Raw genomic sequence first — 20587 nt, forward strand, 5'->3', positions numbered from 1 at the left:
GGATAAGGTAGTTGGGCTCGAGGAGCCCTTCTCTTAATCTTCGACACGATGATTCGCAGCTCACTATTAGTTTTTCCAGGGTCAAACGTTCGATTCAAAAGTTTTTAAATACTTTCGTAAACTGCTGTGTATATCGAGAATGTCGGTTGAGCATTAGCATTAAAAAAAAAAAAGAAAAAAAAACATAGCCAATGGTTGGAATAAAGTAAGTTTACGATTAAACAAAATTCAATATCTTTTTTTATCCTTTGTTTCTTTCGGTCGGTTAGTTGGATTTGTCGCTGTACGACGTTCGGTTAGAACGCAGCCTAAAGACAATTAAAATAATTAAAAGATGCCGCAACGTGTACCAAAGTTTCGTTCGTTTAGAAATGAACATGGAGAGCTGTACACGGGGGAGGAGGGAAGATCGTAACATTGGATTTGGTATCCGATAACCGTTCCTCGTTACGAACTTCGGGGAAAGAGAATGCATAGTTCCATCCACGTGTTCGTGAAAAGTAAGGAATAAGGAGACGAGCGAAGAATTTCGAATATCGAAAAAATTTCGATACCGGAGCAGTATTAACTCGTGTAAATACAAATACCTTGGTAAAATCGATTACGGGACGTGACGGTTGGTGGCTCGGTTTATCTACGGTCAAAACGTTCGATTCGAAAGCGTTAGAATACTTTCGCGAGCCACTGTACGTCCATCGTCGATAAAGTTCAGCATAACTCGAGCGCGCGGTCTTCTCCGCTCGCTGCGAAAGGGTGGTGAAATCGGGCAAACGGGGAAGCTGGAAGCTTCGAAGGGGTGCCGAGCAACTCCGATCCGCGTCCGAAGGTGCACGGTAACATTTGACGAACGCGTACGAGAACGTCCGAAGCCGGGCCGAGTAGATAGATGACGCTCTACAACGGGACGACATGTCTGCGGGGTTCGACCTCCGCGAAACTGACACCGGAACTTGACTACAGCATTGTCGCCAGTCGGTTTGGATCGTCACTCGGTCACGCTCACCGCCGACGGCAGCCCAGTGTCAATAAACAGTGTTGTGACAACTAGTTTGAAAAAAAAAGGAGCAGACAAATTGCGCGCGCGATCTGTCTGTCATCCCCTCCCCTCCTCACTCTCTCCCTTCCTCTCACCCTCCTCCCTTCCTGTTCCATGCTCGTTCTCTTTCTCTCTCTCTCGGTCACTTTCTTTTTCTCGTTCATGCTCTATTTTGAATCCCACTTGTTTTCTTTTTCTTATCAATTGCGTGCACGCGACACCCGAGCGTGGCCGATATCTGTTCCGTCTCTCCTTTCGCGCTGTACTTTCTTTCCGCCGTCGGTACATCGACTGTGTTGGTAAATAACGGTGATGTGATTCGTGCGCGCGGATTCGCGTCCCGTGGAACAAGGAAGATATCCCCCCACGTAACGCCGTAACGAAACGCGCGAGTGCACGTAACACATAGGTCCCCGTGCGCATACGGATCTATGAGAAGGAATCGCGGCAGAGGGGTGTGGTACGCGATAGAGCAGTCCCCGACCAGTTTCAATCGTTTTCTCTTCTCCCTTTCCTTTTTGCTAACCTCTTTCCTCGTGGATCTATTCTCCCCTCCGCGCGTGTGGTATATCTGTCCCCGTCTTACCGGCAGTGTCCGTCGCCGTGGAAAATATGATTGGCATAGAAGCGATAGCGGCGCGGTTATCGTCGGTGCCGGTGTTGGTACTGGTAGTGGTGCTGGCGCTGCTGCCAATAGTGTAGCGCGGGTGTGCGCGCGCGGTGCTGTCTCGGCAGCATACAGTGCAGACGGCGGCTTTAGACTTCGCGGAAGAAGGGCCGTGAGCTCGGCCGTGCTCCGATGGCCTGATATACACTACGAGACGCGTATATGAAGCTACACTGCCCTGACCCGTCGAGTGAGTAGTAGTTACCGCATATTGATACGGCCTTCGAATAAAACGGAGATCGATCTACGACCGAATTCTGCTTCTTCCTGCTCTCCCTCGCTTCGCGTTCCGTCACGTAAACGCCGCAAACGTTTAATTTGTCCTTGTCCGTGAGGATTCCGTGAATTTCGATGCGTGTTCCGTGTCAAGGATAAGCCGGTTTACACGGTCCGTTATTTTTCCTTTCGCAACCCCCCCGGGGCTAAATCGAGTCGTTGATTGATCACCGAAACGATTAAAACCGAGAAAAACAATAAGAGGGGAGGGAAGAAGTGATTTCACGGTTTTACGATCGCCCGTGCGACACGTCCGCGCGTTGTGTGATTTTCCATAGAAGATTACGGTTCGACGAGAGACAGCGGGGAGTCGCATCACGGGAAATACGTACGGAAGAACCGCAATGAGTATCGACCATGTATTCCGACAACGAACGAAACGGCTTCAAGAGTGCGAACCGGGTCACGTCGCAATTTCTCGATGTGCGTTTTCAAAATCGCGACAACACGTGAATTTCAATCTATCGCGGTGCACGAACGTAACGTATTCCGTATTATCGAGCTCCGTGGTTATCCGCAGAGTGAATTTTTTCCAGTGACCTAGCGTATTAGTATATATTTGTACGATTTATTCGACGGTCCACCTGTCAACGTTAATGCGACAGTGACAACGTTGAAAGTGAATCGTTGTCGAAATTCTTCGTAAATACGTCGAAATTCTTCGCGAACGTTACGAGCTGGTTTATTGTCGTTCTTTCCATATATTTGGCATCGATATTGCTATAGTAACGTTCAACGAAAGTCGAACGAAACCGAATGCACTTTCCTGTTATCGAGCTGCACCCTTCCGCAATTCTTCGCCGTTTACCGTTGTTTACAAAGTTCTTCGATCGAATAATACATAATACAGTGGACATGTATTTACTGAATCGAAGTGTTGTCAGCTTATGCGTGGGTGAAAGTGACAATTGCAAAACACAAATATCAGTTTCAGAAATTTTTGCAACCTTGCAAACGAACAAAAGTTTCCTTGTCCGCATAACTTTTCACCGATTGATCTGTCCTCTACCACGGTGGCCCTTATGTTTGTTTATTTAATGTTGTACGAAACGTAACTGAAAAGATATATCGTGGCCTACTTAGTTGTCGACTTCACGATTGTGTTATATCGAGCATCCGACAATACTATCACGGATTTCCTCATATTCTGAGCATCGAAAAAGTCTCCGACGACATCTTTCGAGTATATTTTCGCAAGTTATTTTCGACGAGTAGGTAACTTTTCGTGATATCGTGTGTTGTGGATCACGAGGTCGCTCGACTGGATTTAAAAATCTTGTATCTTCATTGTTTAAAAATATTCAGACTTTAATTTTATATACTTTGTCCCGTGTTGATCGCAAAGTATTTTGTTTACAAACTGGAATTTTCACTGTTATAGAAGGTATCGTTCAATGAGCGGCAAGAGATTAATATTGGAAAGTTAAAAGCATTGCAACATTATATTGGTAATTACAGACTAATCGTGTATCGAGTATTTTCAATGTTAATGATTTAATATTCTTAAATCGTTTACAAAAAATAATACTATTGTATTTGTAATATAATAATAAGAAATTGTCGGTTAGGATCTTTCGATTCAATATCCATATGTTTGTTTACTTGAACAATTTAGGAGTTATTGTAGTATAGTGTGGATAATTTTCTTTTCCAATCTTTTTAATGTTTTGTCACTAAATCAGACCGAGAAATTTATCGAATTATCGAAAACAAAATTGTGCTCTGAGCCGAATTTGTTATTTAATCGACTTTAAACTTTTTCATGTCCAACGAATGATTAACCATACGAAAAATATAACTTCATAAAATTAATAATTAAAAATAAACCGATATACTTGTCCTTGTAGATTAATTGCCAATTAATCCTGGCCGTATATTAACATCTAAGTAGATTAAATTAACGGAGTATTCTCATTTGCAAATGTAAAAAAAGAAGGTATTTTTTAAGAATTATTTGCATTGAAAATATTACCGCGAATAATACGAATTTTTAATCTAAGCTTGCAGAGTATATTAACTACACTCTAATAATTTTTAATGTTGAAAATACGAATACATTTATTTACACGAGTCGCTGAATTACGAGCTGCAATGAAAACATTGTTCCGTTGGTGGAATACAAATCTCGATTTCATTCTACCGAGAAATAACAATTTTAATCAAATTTCTACTCAATGAGTGTGTAACGAGATTCGATGTTGAAATAAAATAAATATCGTAAGCCGAACATTTTCGAATTCCATTCTTGGAATCGTCGTATTGTGGTAAAGAGTTCGTCGATTAAGGAAATCGTTGTACATTTTTAAACAATTTTTTCTCCATTTTCGTCAATGCGAGGATGAAAGTAGTAATAACGACCGTTAAGACGACAAGAAACGCACAATGAAATGTAATTGTGAACTCCGAAGAAAATGAAGAGAAAAACAGCTGCATGGAGGCCTGGGTCGGAAGAAAGGCTCGATTGCATCGGCCATTTCCTCTCTATAGATCAAGAGAACTACTCCCATCGATGCAAATATGCATATTGTAAAGACAAAAGCCAAGTTTCTTGCACCAGAAGCGCATTTACGCTTGTCCGGTGAAAAAAAAAATTGTTCTCATCCGTACCGTGAGCCGCAGCAATAGTTTTCTCACCGTTTTTCAATTCTTACGATTAATCGTATCAACGTTTCGAGAAACGAGACACGTTTCCAGTTAAAACCTCCCGAAAGTAATCTCCATAAATAGGTTTATACGTAGCTTTTGTGATTTATCTTTGCATTTCGGAACCTTGACCCATGCAATTCTTCAATGTACATTCCACGCTCCTTTTACGTAGAAATTATGTCTTCGGCATGAGGCTTTACTTTCAACAAACCTTGAAACGTCTTACTGTTACCAGTCGCCTATGTGCAAAGTGTATTTGACACCTCGACGGTGAAACGTTTACAGCTTTGTTATTTTTTTGAATTTTAACTACACTCGTTTACCAGCGCGTTTTCAATACCCCAACTTACGAGGAAATAAAACCAATCTATTTCTTCGTCACGCTAGAGCCAATTGTCGCTTTAAATGAAATATCATTTGAATGAAAATAATTTGAAACTCTGACAATGTTGTCGATTCTTCTAATTTCGGGCTGAAACGTTACCGAAATATTTCTAAGACTGCAAATTGCAATAGGATTGCAATAGTTGTACAATTTGCTGTATATCGTTGCTATGCCGTGCTGATTGGCTGATTGGCAAGCATTGCTCCACAATTATCGTTACAATTCGATGTACGACTTATCGTATAATAAATCGTCACGTTTGTGGTCCCTATTAGATATGTAAAATTTATCAGACGTGCAGAAAAACGAAGTAACGAAGTAACGAAGTAACGAAGTTTTGACGAAGATTTATAAACACGTCATTATATTGTTGAAATACCATTTAATGTTCAAAATGTATATAAATTTATTCCTCCGCATTAGAATAAGATACCTATTCATTCTCAAGTTTTCTTTCACCCATATTAACGTTATTCTAACAGGTTTTGACAATTTTATGCTGAAATTAACCATTAGTAGCATAACAATCTAACAGCTATTATTAAATAAATTTAAAAATACTTTTAACAACCTTTATACATTTAGAGGAGTTAATTTTACTCCAATGAAAATGTTCACTTGGAAATAAAATTTTGCAAACCAAAAAAGAACCAGATATACTGTTTTTATAATGAGAAAAGATGTACAAGACGATTCTAAAGCTTTGTAATATCTTAAAACCGATTTACGAAGATTTATCGAAAAACAGTTTATTAGGAAATTGTACGAGAGGAAGGACAGGCACAGAATAATAACAAAAGTTTTAATGCTACTGCTTGACGTATTGTACCTAAATACTGTGACTTAAAAACTATATAAATATCTTCCTGTATGGAAACAGTAATTTTCAGCAAAGTTTTCTACTTAATATTAAAGATTATGCAAGTATCGGCACTGTTGTGTCAGACGTAAAAAATTTCGCGGAATTTAAAGATAAAACGCCTTAGAGTTGGGAAGCGACGTCACTCGAACGCTTCAAAGGAGTCAAGAATATTTCGGTCTAAAATAAAATCGTAACAAAAAACCCTTTTAATGTAACAGAGGACTCATGATACAGTTGAGCGAATAAAAATGCCCTCGCAATTAAAAGATATTCATTTAACGTTTAAACCAAAATTTGAAGTCGATCGATAAATTCTTTTTTTAAGTCAACCGATTAATTGGTTTTTGAGATATCGTATTTACAGGTTTAAAATGTATAAATTCTGATTAAACTCGTTTGAAGTCTTTTTTGTGAATTTTATGCGTTTAGGAAAGGATTTTTTATACTTTAATCGGTTATTTAAGGACTGTAAAGAACGACTTACCCTTTTTCGAAAAACTCCTGTTGATCCAGATTTCTTTCTTTGTTATTAAATTTTCTCCTTTCTGTCATCTCGTGTATCACCAAAAATCTGTAGGGGCCAATTTTCAAGTACATCAACGTCGTAACTCTCAAAACTAAACAGAGCACATTATCAAATTCTAATGACTCTTGATGAACAGTAAGCATGCTTAGCACGTTGATATCCAGACATCGTTGCAATAAATTGTCAAACAACAGATCTTCAAAAATAGGCCTGATTTGTTGCAAAACATGTTTATTATAAGGTGATTCGTGCATGAAATTATCAAGGGTGATAATTTCCTCTTCAGTTTAACACCGCATACATCAGTTAATAAAACTTCTATCTAATTGTGTAATACGTTGATTCCTACTAAAAAGATATTTTTTCTTATTTTGTATGTACGTATATTACATTCATGAATGTTTTTGGAGAGTTCGAAAACATATCGAATATTTCTATTATGAATATTTTATCTTCACCGTACATTTAACTTACTGATACATTCGTGTATAAATCTGAATATATAAATTATCTTGAAAATTATAAATATTAAAAAGAAATGAAGATATTTTTTCGTGAGAAAAGGACAGACGAAAGAGTGAACCGAGAGCGTGTCTACGTCAACATTTTAAAATTGGATCTACCTATTTAGATAATTATTGGAGTGTCTTTTATCAGGAAAGTTTTAAGAATACACTTGTGAAGTTTTGTAGATATATTTATCGAAGTTTGATGGTTGAATTTTTTTTAACGCGTCCTAAGAAATATTTTAGGCGTTTCAAGCTGTGATGTATTTGCTTTCCAAGCAAAGGTGGTTTTACGGTCGACAAGATTGGCGCCGTTCCATAGATGAAACAAGAAACAGACAAAACAAACAAATTATTACGAGTTCGGATCCTACCAAATATAAAAAGAAAAAAAAATACACGTAATTTAGCGAAATAACGCCATTTAAAAAAAGTAGAATATTCGAAGATATCAACTTGAGCCTGGTAGGGTTCATAAAGAGACATCTACTTTATATACGCACGAAATTTCAAATCGATCGGGTATTTATATACGCCCGTAGTTTTCTCTAACGGCCCAAACTGGACACCGTGTAACATATCGAACGAAATCTTTTTCAACTATTTTTAATTTATCATGTCCGAGTTACATGACTCCAGAGAATATGCAATGCACTCTCTACAATTGTACCAATAGACTCGTGTATTTTATTTTATTTTGTCTACATCTACGTGTGTCCTATGTTTCGAGTCATTTCCAGAAATTAAACAAAATAGTAACGTAAAAATGAAACAATGAAAATTGTAACTATGGAAAACAATCGGGATGATTAGAAATTTCATAAAGAGTGAGAAGATTCATAAGTAGAAATCGAAGATAATATCTAAATGATAAATTGTGCAAAATTAATGATAAACCTGGTAGACGAGACGCGACTCTGGTGTCGCTTGGCTCGGGCGAACTGGAGGAACATTTGTGCCCCTCTTCTACCACCATGTCGACCAGTTAGTACTAATGTGCCCCCTTCCACATCTGACGTTACCCTCGATCTACAGACTTTTGAGAAATGCCCTGGTCGTTAAAACACGTGATTAACTCGGGACCAACGACGTTTGCACTCATTTTTCCAGCTTGTTAACCGAGTCTAGGACGCTTTAAAAACTTCACCGGTTTTAATCGTGTCCTCCACATAGTCGATGAATCGCTCCTCCGTATTCCCCGAACTTCTCAAATTTATCCACGTATCGGTTCCTGCGAGAGACTCTTTAACCTCGAATTAGTCTCGCTGTGCACACTTCGGTAGGCTCTGTGAAGAAATAACCGAGTTTTGCCATCGGTAACGGTTCAAATCTCGACTGTAATTGATTGGAAGCTGCAACTAGCAGCACTCGATCATTGACGATGTACGAACTGGCAATTCTTGATAACATTCTCGTCAATTTATCTCGAGAAGTCTGGTAACTGTTCAGGAACGAATTTTACCTGGCCACAATTATCAGCTTTCGTACCACTATGCGACTGACTTCATTTCGAATTCGACAAACAAGGACACAATGACCGATTGATTGTTTTCAAGCACAATTTAAGTCTTTGGTCGAACAATCTCTTCAACTGTTGTGTAATAGCTGCTCCATACTGCTGATGATCCTATCTGCCCCATAACCTTACTTTCGTCGTTAGAATTGTACCTATCACCTGCATTAGTTCGATCCATTATGTCTCTAACAGCTGTTAGAGTGTTCTTTGCCTTTTTTTTTTTAATATATTGTTGTCAGGTGAACCATACAAGAACAAGTACAAGATTCGTGCAATTCTTAACGAGGAACAAATCGTAGTTTCGTTTCTTGAACTTGAATTGTCGCTGCCAAGAGAAACACCTTGTTTTTCTTATTCTTTGTACCGCTCTACAAACCTGCAAAGTATCGTCAAAATCGAGGACGGGTGGGGGTTGGTGGGGGATATTTTGCGGATATTCCTCGCGATACGTTCTCGCAACTGCGCGTCTTTCAACAAGTCTTCCTGCTCTGTGCTAGCAAAGCGCCACCTGTGGGGCTTACTGTGTACCCTTCACTCGGCAAAGAACCACAACAAACTCGAACGTTCTTGACCTTCTCGAATGTTCTCGACGTTTACCACGAAGCTCTAGACCACGTGCGAACAAAAGGTTCTTATTGCACAATGATCGATTTCGGTCGAATTCTACCGGTAATGACCCACGATGAACCGAAAATGCAATAAAAATTGACCAACGCAAACCGCGTTACACCAAGTTCCAACGTCAGGCGTGCCCCCAATCACGCGACACCGTGGACAAACTGTATTAGATACACGCGAACCGCACGTTTTCTAACGCATACGGTTCACCAACTCATTACCCAATCGAAACTGTAGACTAATATATTTGCACAGTCTACGGTTATTAATCGCGAGGGCTATTTAAACTGTTCCTATTCGTGTTCAAGTACTATATTTTATCTATAAGCCTACGTGTAAAAGTTAATTCACCTACATCGTGTACGTCCGTGCAATCTCGTGCAATGGTGAAGGTGCCCTCGTGTTTTTTCGTTGCTTGTAAGATTCTTAATTTCGGTTTTCTTCCATACTAAAATTACTACAGAAATTATTCGTTGAACTTGCTCGTAAGTTTTTCAGAAATATACTCTTCTTGCTTTCAAACTAGTCGGTAATATTATCAATTTGTACGGAATGCTGTATTGTAATATCTAGTTGTGTTCTTTTCATTTGTTCTCTTGTGTTGTGGCAGCCCAATGCGGTGCATCGTTTACTTCCACGTAAAGCCGATTCTGGACGCAACTGAACATTAATACACGTGTATCTGTGTACACGGTGAATACAATGCTTAATTGCCCGTATATTATGAGCACAGATTTTAAGCCCTTAATACATATTATGCATACAGAAATTTCTCCAAGTTAGGAAAATATGGCAAGCTTAATGCTACCCCTTTTTCTCGGCCAGCGACACAATCTTGCCACTCTTGCCCGCTAAGGCGTTTGGCGGCTGCGCAATGTAGATGCGCAGAATCATTATGCCACTGATCGCACGACACAACGGAGCGGCTGGAGCGACTGGAACGTCTAACATAGACGGGACTAACCTACTTACGTGTGACGGGTCGCATGAATCGCTATGAAATAACAATGCTTCGTCGATAGTTTCGCGATATTTGATGTTTGAAATAGACTACCAATCCGAGGATTAAACTATTATTCATCATACGTTCCGTTACGAAATTCAAAATAAGTTCTACTTCACGTAATCAACATATTACATATTTTATTCGAACAAAACTCCACAGAACTATGTTACACGTATTATTTAATATGTCAGAATATGCAACGCATTAAAATATGCTGAAAAAAGTGATACACGAAGTACATTTAATATAAAACAATCATTTCGATCAAATGTGCAAAATAAATGTTGGATGAATCTGTATTCATTTTTAACACTTTATGATACATATTTAAGAAAGAATGATTCAACTCCTAAATTGAGAACATGTTTGAAACATTAAATAGTAAGTGTATAAGCTACGAAGGCTCAGTACATAATAATACATATTTAATAAAAAATAATAAATTCATTAGTTTAATAATCTATTAGAAACTGAATATATTCTACCACTGTTGGCAAGGCATCGTTCTTATTTCGTACACTAAAAATTAGTGTTCTTAAAACACTAATAAAATATGTATAATAAATAATAACTTAATTCTTGCATCAATAATCTATTATAACTTTAAATGTCGCGGAGTTATCGACTGATCATTGTTATTTCATAGCGATTCATACGACTGGTCGCATGTAAGTAGGTTAATCCGGTCTACGTCAGACATTTCGGAAGGTTCCAGCCGCTCCGTGATGCGGTCAGCGGCATAATGATTCTGCGCACCTATGTCAGGCAACCGCCAAGTGCCATAGCCTGCGAGACCGCGGGTCGAGAAGTATTGTAGAAGGGGCAGCGTCAAGTTGCTCGTATTCTCATAAGTTCGCGCCAATTTCTGTAACTGTCTATAGATCCCTTGGGTGCCCTTTGGATTTGTTTCAGTGAAATTTTATTTCTATTCGATTAGTTTATCGAACTCATTCTAAACTCTTATATAGAAATAGTCCCAAGATAATAAAAACAAAGGGAAGTCGTATACGAAAGAATTACAGTTTGTAGAAAACCTTGCGTTCTTTTAAATCGTTGTAGACCATTTTACAGTTTAAATGTTTAGTGTAACATTGATCAATTTTAGTTATTTGTTTACATTAAATTCACTTTCGTAAAGTACAAAATGATGCGTTTGTTTCTTCAAGTATTTATCCTTTTCTTTTTGTATTTTGTTTATAGACTACTTATAAAAAGAATATAAATTTTTGAAAAATTTATGGAACTTTTATTTATATTTATTGCTTCTTAATATACTTAAAGAGTATATTAGACTCTTGCAGCAAGCGTTTTTCCGCCTGGTATGATACTCTATGGTTCGTATAAGGACATTTTAGCAAAAATTCTGCTACTTCTCTTTCTACATTCTGAATTTTCTATATTTACTTTAAAAGGAAATAATGTATTAATTTTACATTTTTTCAAAGATTTTATACAATTTTCCAAATTTCTAACGGTGAATATAACGATTCGATCTGCACTCACTTCTTAGATTTTTAAATAAATCGACCAAGGTTCCTCTCGAAAAGACAAAAAATAGGGGGTTGAAGATTGAGGCAATAGAACAGACGGAACAATTTCAGAGCTTACCGAACGATGACGTGCCAGCAATTTCCAACTACATAGTGCAACCCTCGTAACGATGGTTACGTCGAACATGCCGTAGGCATTGACGAAGTCCAGGAGTTCTTGAGATCCTTGGACGCCTTCTCGGTTGATTTGACAATTGGATTCCACGTAGCGAACATTCAGTATTCTTCAATTGTTCCGAAGGATGTTTGTCTCCAAAGTTGCGTGGATTCCTTGATTATTCATGAGCTTGTCACATCGGTGTAGAGCTATGGGGATTTCAGACCATAACAGGAAGGGAATTCAATCTGTCGGCAAGGTAGAATACATTTCTCTGTCGTCAACTCTGTTGGTAAGGTTCTGAACTAAGTTGTGTCAGTAGGTTATGGCGAGGGGGGGTACAGATCAGGGGATGGGTAGTTAGAGTATTCCTTCGATCAAACTTGAAAACACTGTGACGGGAGGGTGGAGGGGTAGTGATGAAGGTTCAGCGTTGCAGAGGGAGATGCAGATGAAGAGGAGTGCAGAGATTAAACTTATTACCAAAAACAAAAACAAAGTTTTGTAGACAAAGACAGAGTTTTATAGACAAAAACAGAGCATTCGTTTTGTGGAAAAAACAAAATACCAAGTATTTGTGTCAAACTGGGAACTACTTTAAGTTCTAACGCAGACAATACCGATTCTAGAGCAGAGACATTGTGGGGGGGACTTTCTAGAAAAAAATTTTAATTTACTACTCGTATTTTGTGATTCGTATTGCTTATAAATTGCAGATAAAATTTTAATATTTCAGTGTGCGTGCGGGGGTGACTGGAGTGATGGGATGGGGCCAGAGCCCCATGGAGTTCGGGTAGACCCGTCTCCGGCCCAGCTCCCCAGCCCCCTCCGCCATCAATATCGCCACAGCTCCTGCCAGCGTCGCAGAGGGCCGCCTCGGTCGCGATGGAGGCCTCTAGCAATCAACAGCAGAAGGAGAAGGAGCCACGTGTCCATAGGCCTTGTGCCTTCGATAAGGTATAGGCATTTTGGTCTATATACCAGCTCGATGCACGTACTCGGTGATTATGATTTTCTGGGCAGACAGGTAACAGTTCACGGGAACTATTAATATTTATGCAACTGTTATTAATATTTTGATCGTCGTCCTTCGAAGTACAAGTATTTCGAGTTCTATCGCTACGCAATACCTCGTTCGACAAGTTGGATTTGTATCCAGGGACTTTCACTTACTAGAGTCCAACTTGAGCCGAGTCTCGGGCCCAACTGTCTATCGGGCTGTTCGGGAAGTCGTTTCTTTTTCCAAAATGAAGAATATATATATTAATAAAATGTTTGTAGGCTTTAAAAAAATCGTGTTTCATTTTCACCGGAAAAAAAAAAAACGAAATCACTTTCCGAACAACCCAATAATACCACGCTTTCGTTTGTGAAGCAAAACCAACATTGAAACTATAGCGCGTGATGTTTGACTTGCAGCAGACGACTAGAATCGTTCTTAGCAATCAGAAATCGTTTCGATGAATGTACTATTTCTCGATAAAGAAAGAATTAACGGAAACGTAACCCAGAGCTTCGATTAATTTCTACTAAACTGTATTTACAAACACTAGGATTGCTCCTAGCTTTCTACCTGTTTTCTACCATGTTCTCTTACCTGGTTTGTTCACTCGCACAGTTTTCTTAAGAATCCTTTGAACCGCGCGCTCAAACACTCGTGGGATTCCAGTTAACTCTACGATTGGATTTGCGGTAACGTTAAACGAATAACACGCACAAGTGGTAGCGTGGCTTAGGGTAGCCCAACTCGGTTAGACCGGGCTAGGCATTCGACTCGAGTCTAGACAGACCTTTAATCGTTGCATGGATCTTAGCACGCGATCGACGCAATTTGGCCTCTGTTTACAATTTTCAACACCTCGTTGTGCCGACGATAGATAACATTATTCGATGATTCTTTTCAACAACTCGGGAGAGCCCCAATCTATGTACACGAATGTATAAAGATTAAAATTTATTCTTTTATTACTGTTCCGTTCGTTTGAAGACGAAACACTCGAAGATGTCGTATTAAACACATCAACGAGTCTATCTGCCTCTGTTTACAATTTTCAACATGTCGTTGTTCCGACGATAGATGATAACATTATTCGATGATACTTTTCAACGTCCCGGGAGAGCCCCAATCTGTATACACGAATGTATAAAGATTAAAATTTATTCTTTTATTACTGTTCCGTTCGTTTGAAGACGAAACACTCGAAGATGTCGTATTATACGCATCAATGTAGTCCGTCTGCTTCGATTAGACTCTTCGTAAATAAGAAGCTCGCGTTGCAACGATCGATTGAAACGTTGCTCGCTATCTTTGAACCGTTTTTTCTGTAACGAGTTCGAGACTGACTCGCGGTTCGGAACCAAGTACGTATCACGCTGTAGGTAAAAACCAATCGATTGTTTCAATTTATTATAGATGGAGGGGTTGGTGCGGGAGATGCAAGACCCTGAGAACGGGGTACCCGTGCGCAGCCAAAAACAATTTCTCACCTCAATCCCCTCAGCTTTCATGGGTGAGTGGCACCGGTTCCTATATCGTGGAGTAAACGTAAGCGATCACCACGGCTAGGACACTGCTGGTATAGTCAATTTCTGCGTGTTACAGGTTACGACCTCATCGAGTGGCTGATGGAGCGGCTTTCCATCGAGGAATCAGGTACAAAGTTTGTATACGCAGCTCTGTCGGATCGTTTCAAGGCCACCGATCCGATTTACTCGTCACGATTCACCGTGAACTTTATTCTACAGTTTGTCGATTTCCCTCATCTTTTCCAATTACGGAAAGATATCGTTATTATCCCTGGAATGGATTTCTGTTTTTTTTTTTGTTTTTTTTCATCATTTTCTTTCTTCTTCTTCGATACAATATTTAATTTGCATCCTGCCGACGGGGAGATACCGCTTTTAACGAATTAAAAATTCTACGAGTGTAAGAATTACGCTCTTTGTACGTATGCTCTTCTGCAGTACGACTTTCGCAAATTTATCGGGTAGTCGACGGCATTGAAAAATGTTTGTTTGTACAATTCTTTCGGAGATCAATACCTATCGCTAACTTTGTTCGTAAATACGATTAATGTGATATTATTTAATTCGACGAGAGTTTGGACTGATCTGTCTGTGGATTTTGTTAGCCTTTTTTTCTTGATAGTATTTTTATCAAGTATTGTTGCAAAATTGTGATAAAAAATTCAAGATCACAAAATAGAAATTATCCTAATATCTATAAATATGCATACAACGTACAGTGACGAATTTGATTACTCACGTGTTGAACTCGCAAGTAATACGCGCTGAGTATCATATATAGATACGTTTATTGTTTCCTTTGGAATTAGAATTTCTTGCGTACACAACTTAACAATGTACATTACTGGTCATTGTTAGCTTTAACCGTACCTTGCGAACTATCTGTCTCTTTTCTCTATATCTCATTTCTAGTATCTTTACTCGTTTTCATGTACCTTCCATTCTCTCCACTCTTTATAATACTCTACATGTATTAATATGATACATATTATGTTTTTTTACTCATTCTACGTATTCACACTAACTCCATCCTTCTATTCCTTTCACTACTCCAACCATCTCTACTCCTCTTCCAATCGTGTTCTATTTCCTCTTCTTCTTTGCGCTTGATAACAAGGATCTTTGCGAAATTGAAATATGACGTAGTCTGCGTAAACTTACATTCGTTTCAAGTCATCGTTTTCCTTGCTTCCAATTGGTTTAGAAAATAATAATTACTTAAATGAAATTAATAATTGATAAATGAAGTTTCATTTCCGAAACTATTAAATTATAGTATTTATCTTCGTTTTGTTTTTAACGCGAAGGATTGACTTTTCCGACGAAATTTTCTTTTAGGCTGAAAAGTCGCTTTTGAGAGTGAATTATTATGTTGACAGTAGAGGCGGTCCATATTGCCAATCAACTCTGCCAATATGGCTACTTCTTCCCGGTAAATGACTCCAAGACACTCGCCGTAAAGGATGATAGTTCTCTGTATAGATTTCAGGTACGGTATTTGTCTAATTGTGTGAAACAATCAAGGCAGTTTGCAAGCTATTAAGAACCAAAAGAACACTATATTAAAACTATATTAAATTTAAAAGACTATATAATATTACATGATATATAAATAACTAGTGTTTATAATCTGTAAAGTGTTTTATAATCTCATTGGAAAGATATTTGCGCTTCAACTCAATAATGTATGATTTTTTATTGCATAGACACCATATTATTGGCCATGGCAACATAGAACCCCTGACAATGTGGAGTATGCTATTTATCTGGCTAAGAGAACTTTAAGAAACAAGCAACGCCATGCTCTTGAGGATTACGAGATTGTATGTACATTGTGTCGATTCTTACTTCGTAAACAATTTACCTACGTTTTTTCTTATTTTTATTTAACGATTCACCCTCTTAGGAAGCTTTAAACAGCTTACGTAGGAATTTGCAAAACAAGTGGGATATCATACAACTTCAGGCTGAGGAGCAGGTGAATAATTTACCAATTTTCAATTTGAATCATCATACGTATCTGTACGTAATTAAAATTGATTTGAAAAATATTTCAAACTTTTAACGATTTTATTCTGCGAAGCGAAGAATTAAAAAATTGTTATCGCGTATCCGAACGCTCGAAGAGGCAGGTTACCTCTTCTTAGTGCATATTAAGAGTTTCATCTATACGTAATCGAAACTTGAACATTCGGGCAAGTGATACCTTAAAGTGTTGTTGATTTTATGGGCTCAGGTACGATTATCGAAGGAGCGGAAGAAAGGGGATAAGATAGTGAGCGATTCCCAAGAACGAGCCTTTTGGAGAGTTTACAGGCCACCACCTGGTTGTCTCAGTAGTCTCGAAGTAGCACCCGTACCTACGCGTTTTCGTCCTGGACTTTCGCGTCCTCCATCGCGCAAACGCACTTTAACCGATCTGCAACGCGAGGTGAATTCTTGTGTTTAACCACCGGCATCGTAACCAATAATTTTATTCTCTGTCTCGAGAAATTTCTTTTTTTCTTCTTCTTCTATTATATTCTATAACTGCATTGTCAGCAGCAATGAAAGATCGATTGCAATTTTGTAATTTCGACAAAATTTAAAAACCTAGTGCGATTTATCGATGAATCGAACGTACGTTTCGAAATTGATTTCCGTTAATCAGTTTCGGGTATTGCGTTAACATTGATACCATGTGTGTTTGTTTAAAATTAGGTGGCCCTTTTGAAGAACAGCTTAACACGCACAAGAATAAAGGTTTCGGCTGCGATTGAAAATTTTAAATCATATTTTGAAACGTACATGGAATACGATCCAATGTTTATACAGCCGCAACCATCCAATCCATGGATCACCGACGATCAAACATTTTGGCAGCTAAACAGTCCTGTGTTAGTATTCTAAAATGTAATTAAACGTCTCGTACAAATGTATATATCCTCGATGGTAAAGTATGCAAGTTCTGTGACAAAAGTATGCGATTTCGGTCAATTTCGATTCTTTTAATTTGTTTCATTTCTGTATGCACAGAGTGGAAGTTCCGACGGAGAAACGTGTAAAGCGCTGGGCACTATCGATGGAGGAGTTAATGTCTGATCCCACAGGTGAATAATATCAAATTTCTATTTTTACGTAGTCGGAAAATATTTACTAACAATAACACAACTACGTGTAGTACACCATGAAGTGTAGTATCCAGAAAATGTACGTTTATTAATTTACTTAAAAAATTTCGTCCATCGAAAAAGACTTACAACGTGGTCTTTCTTATGGTTAGAAGCACAAGTCCTGTTTGTTATTCCCTATATTTGATTAGAAGGCTAACATTTCGTATAATTCGCTTTAGGTTTGCAAGAATTTACGAACTATTTAAGGAAAGAATATAGTCATGAAAACATACGATTTTGGTTGGCAGTTAAAGATTTAAGGCACAGTTTTCAAGCACAAATACCCGATAAAGTCAACGAAATATTTAAGTATGTATAGCAGGATATCGTTTTACAATCGAACGATTTACCGAATTTGATAAAAGTGAACATTCATTCGTATTATTTGCATAGAGAATTCCTGGCATCTGGAGCCCCTTGCGAAATAAATATTGATGGAAGGACGATGGAGAAGGTCCATCAAGAAATGAAAAATCCAAGCCGATTTACATTTGATTCCGCTGCTGAGCACGTATACACACTACTTTTGAAAAAGGATTGTTATCCTAGATTTATTCGTTCCGATCAATATCGGAACCTCTTAGCTGCCGGTGTGCAACCTTCGCAAAAAAAGAGGTACGTTCGCAACAGTTTTAAATCATCCAGTATATTTTCTGTTCGTCAACGACTCAGGGGTGTGCCTAGTTTGGAGGTAAATAAAAATCGATTTCTTTTTAAATACTTTTTCAAAGATTCAAGTCTTAATCGTGCCCATCAGCGAGGCAGATCTTTCTTCTAGTTGTGTTTTAAATTAAGTTGAAACAACAAAGATTCGTTTCGAAAAGAATAATACATACCTTATTAAGCTACGTTACACAATGTATATGTCCACTAATGTTCATTCTGTTCCGATTATTTCTTCGTAGAAAAAAAATAATTATAAGAATCCCGCAATTTTCGGCCCAAAATACCAGACTGCCCCCTTGAGGACCGGCACGCGCAAGCGTAGGATTGGACTTCGATAGTAGATTGTGTGCAAAACTTCACCAACGTATAAAATACGATAAAATGTATCACTATGTATATCAATAAACTGGTACGAGTGTATTGTGATTATGGAATTGATTAAAGTTACGAAAAGATTCACCGTCGATCGACTAATGCAGGCCAATCCCACGACCGGTCCTCAAGGTGTCACGTTTCTGTTGATTATCCTCGTGCCGTGTAAAATGACGATAAAAGAGCGATCACCGTCTGGTTGAGTCAAACTTTAACAACGCTGGATCGAGAGACATTAATCGCAAAAATTTTCGTTACTCTTTCTCATTGTAAGTAAGGAAATATTTCGTTTTTAATCTTGTAGATTTTTTGGCTTCGGCGGACAAGCCAAAAAGAAAGTTTCTTCAACCTCGACTCCAACGCCTAGCACTTTGCAACAACATGCTGTAGGTAGTATAACTGGCGGTAAACGTAGAGGGAGCGATCGAAGCCTTTCCGGATCTGCCCACGAACTAGCCATCTGTGGTGTTCGAGATACCACATCGACACCTAGGGTGCCGCATTCTCACAGTCAGTCGAATCTCACCGATATTCCATACAGGTACACGATATTATTTATGTTTCCTCGAAATCGGACGACACTTATTTACACTCACCGTGTAAATGATCTACGACACCAATTCGCCGCAAACGACTACGGTGAACGAGCGAAACGATCGTGCCGAAGTTACGGTGGGTTCTATACATTCAGGGGCAATTTCTACGGTGGGAATAGGACGCGTGTATATCTGTCCTATACTCACTTGAAGAGATGGCCCCTGAACGAGTACCACCCACTTAACTTCGGACATAATCTCGCGCGGATACCGTACGCGTGTACGTACAGTGATCCCCGCTTATACGTCACTAATTTTCCCCACACAGAGGAAACAGTTATTCTTGCTACAGTTGTCTATCCCTCCCGCACGTAAGATTTTTTATCTCGTACTGAAAAGTAAAATGTTTGATATTTTTTTATATACACTCGTTAGAGTGTTATACGTAAAAGTTTCCCGATGAAAACAAGTCCAAACACGTCCTCGTTTGACTTTTAATATCACCTCAACCCAATTACATGTAATCAAAAGTAATTCGAATAAGGTCGCGTTTGGACTCATTTTCATCGTAGAAATCTGCCTAATCCATCGACAGTACACTCGTGAAGGTATTGTAACAAATGTAAAACGTTTAATTTTCGTCGTCGCATTCTTTTCGTTTTTTTTCTTCTATTTTGCTCATTCTTGGTGCATTTACTCGGTTCCAAGATTTGGTAAAATTGTTGTATATGCTGAAGAATGCTAACACGTTTATTATATTTTTGTCTAAGACGCTTTCAAGACAATATAAGAATAATAATTATTAAACTCTTATAAAATACCTAGACTATTTCGAACCAATCGAAAGTATTTATAAAAGTTTATTTATTCGCTTTCGGGTTAAAATTTTCTTATACATTCTCACCTTCCTATCGTTGCTCGTTTACTATACCACCATTCGCAACGCAGCGTTACAAAAAAATAATTTACCAATTTCAATGAAAACTATATACAACAAAATATGCGCCCTTTTCTTTTACTTAAACCGCCTCAGCGATGAATTAATAAATACTTTCATTCGCTCACTTTTCTCAGCGCAATCCCTCATTTTCGTTCTTGTCAAATTTATCAAAAATATCCTCAAGGTACACAAAGAAGGCTATTAGCTTCCCCCTTTTCAAATCAATCTCTCTTCCTATAAGATAATTCAAGACATGTATGTTCTCTATCGCTCTTCTTTTTCTTCCGAAGCTCCCTGGCTTTCCAGCACAATACTTTCCTCTTCCGTATCTATCTTCAGCCTCTTGGCTATGAATGTGCGCATATATATTGTATAGCGTTGGTATCAATGTAACCCCTCTATAATCCTCAACCCTCGTTCTTTACCTTTTCTTCGTCACCGACACAATCGAGCCCTCCTTTCAACATTTTGACCAACCCCTCGTTCTTCTATACTCCGTTGCAAATCTTTCACATTGGATTTTCCACTTCGCACCCATCGTACAACCATACTTCATTTGGCACATCTCCTGTCCCCAAATCATCGATTTCACTGTTTCAACGACGTACGACGCGCGCATGTATTAATTTCTTTTTTCAAATTTTTCCACACGCATACGTTCCAGTTATCGTACATCTATGTACAATATCATAAATCACATTTTA

At 38.5% G+C, this 20587-nt stretch overlaps 3 protein-coding genes across 4 annotated transcripts in view; 1 reads left to right on the plus strand and 2 right to left on the minus strand.

Annotated features, from left to right (window-relative positions):
* The first annotated feature begins 910 nt into the window (after nt 1-910).
* Nucleotides 911-20587, plus strand: part of LOC143154758 (uncharacterized) — a 32063-nt gene continuing 12386 nt past the window's right edge. The window contains exons 1-13 of one of the 2 annotated variants that reach the window (XM_076326695.1): nt 911-1893; nt 12428-12648; nt 14105-14201; nt 14294-14344; nt 15600-15706; nt 15924-16040; nt 16124-16195; nt 16454-16648; nt 16918-17093; nt 17233-17306; nt 17549-17678; nt 17763-17984; nt 18712-18948. In XM_076326695.1, coding sequence (XP_076182810.1) covers nt 12577-12648; nt 14105-14201; nt 14294-14344; nt 15600-15706; nt 15924-16040; nt 16124-16195; nt 16454-16648; nt 16918-17093; nt 17233-17306; nt 17549-17678; nt 17763-17984; nt 18712-18948 — 1550 coding nt within the window. In that variant the 5' untranslated portion in view covers nt 911-1893; nt 12428-12576. Of the gene's footprint in view, nt 1894-12427; nt 12649-14104; nt 14202-14293; nt 14345-15596; nt 15707-15923; nt 16041-16123; nt 16196-16453; nt 16649-16917; nt 17094-17232; nt 17307-17548; nt 17679-17762; nt 17985-18711; nt 18949-20587 lie in introns of both variants that reach the window. The other variant, XM_076326694.1, reaches the window with a different exon arrangement.
* LOC143143078 (uncharacterized) lies at nt 5939-9138 on the minus strand. Its single transcript, XM_076303953.1, has 3 exons — nt 8367-9138; nt 6357-8190; nt 5939-6049 (listed from the first exon to the last, which is right to left on the minus strand). The coding sequence occupies exons 2-3, from the start codon at nt 6650-6652 to the stop codon at nt 6034-6036; spliced, it is 312 nt and encodes a 103-aa protein (XP_076160068.1). The 5' UTR covers nt 6653-8190; nt 8367-9138; the 3' UTR covers nt 5939-6033.
* LOC143154759 (uncharacterized) overlaps nt 11657-20587 on the minus strand; it is a 38163-nt gene continuing 29232 nt past the window's right edge. The window contains exon 10 of the mRNA XM_076326697.1: nt 11657-11900. The gene's annotated coding sequence lies outside the window, so the exon portion shown is untranslated. The remainder of the gene's footprint in view (nt 11901-20587) is intronic.

Source organism: Ptiloglossa arizonensis, chromosome 2 (genome assembly GCF_051014685.1).
Source record: "Ptiloglossa arizonensis isolate GNS036 chromosome 2, iyPtiAriz1_principal, whole genome shotgun sequence".
In the NCBI taxonomy this organism is placed as follows: Eukaryota; Metazoa; Arthropoda; class Insecta; order Hymenoptera; family Colletidae; genus Ptiloglossa; species Ptiloglossa arizonensis.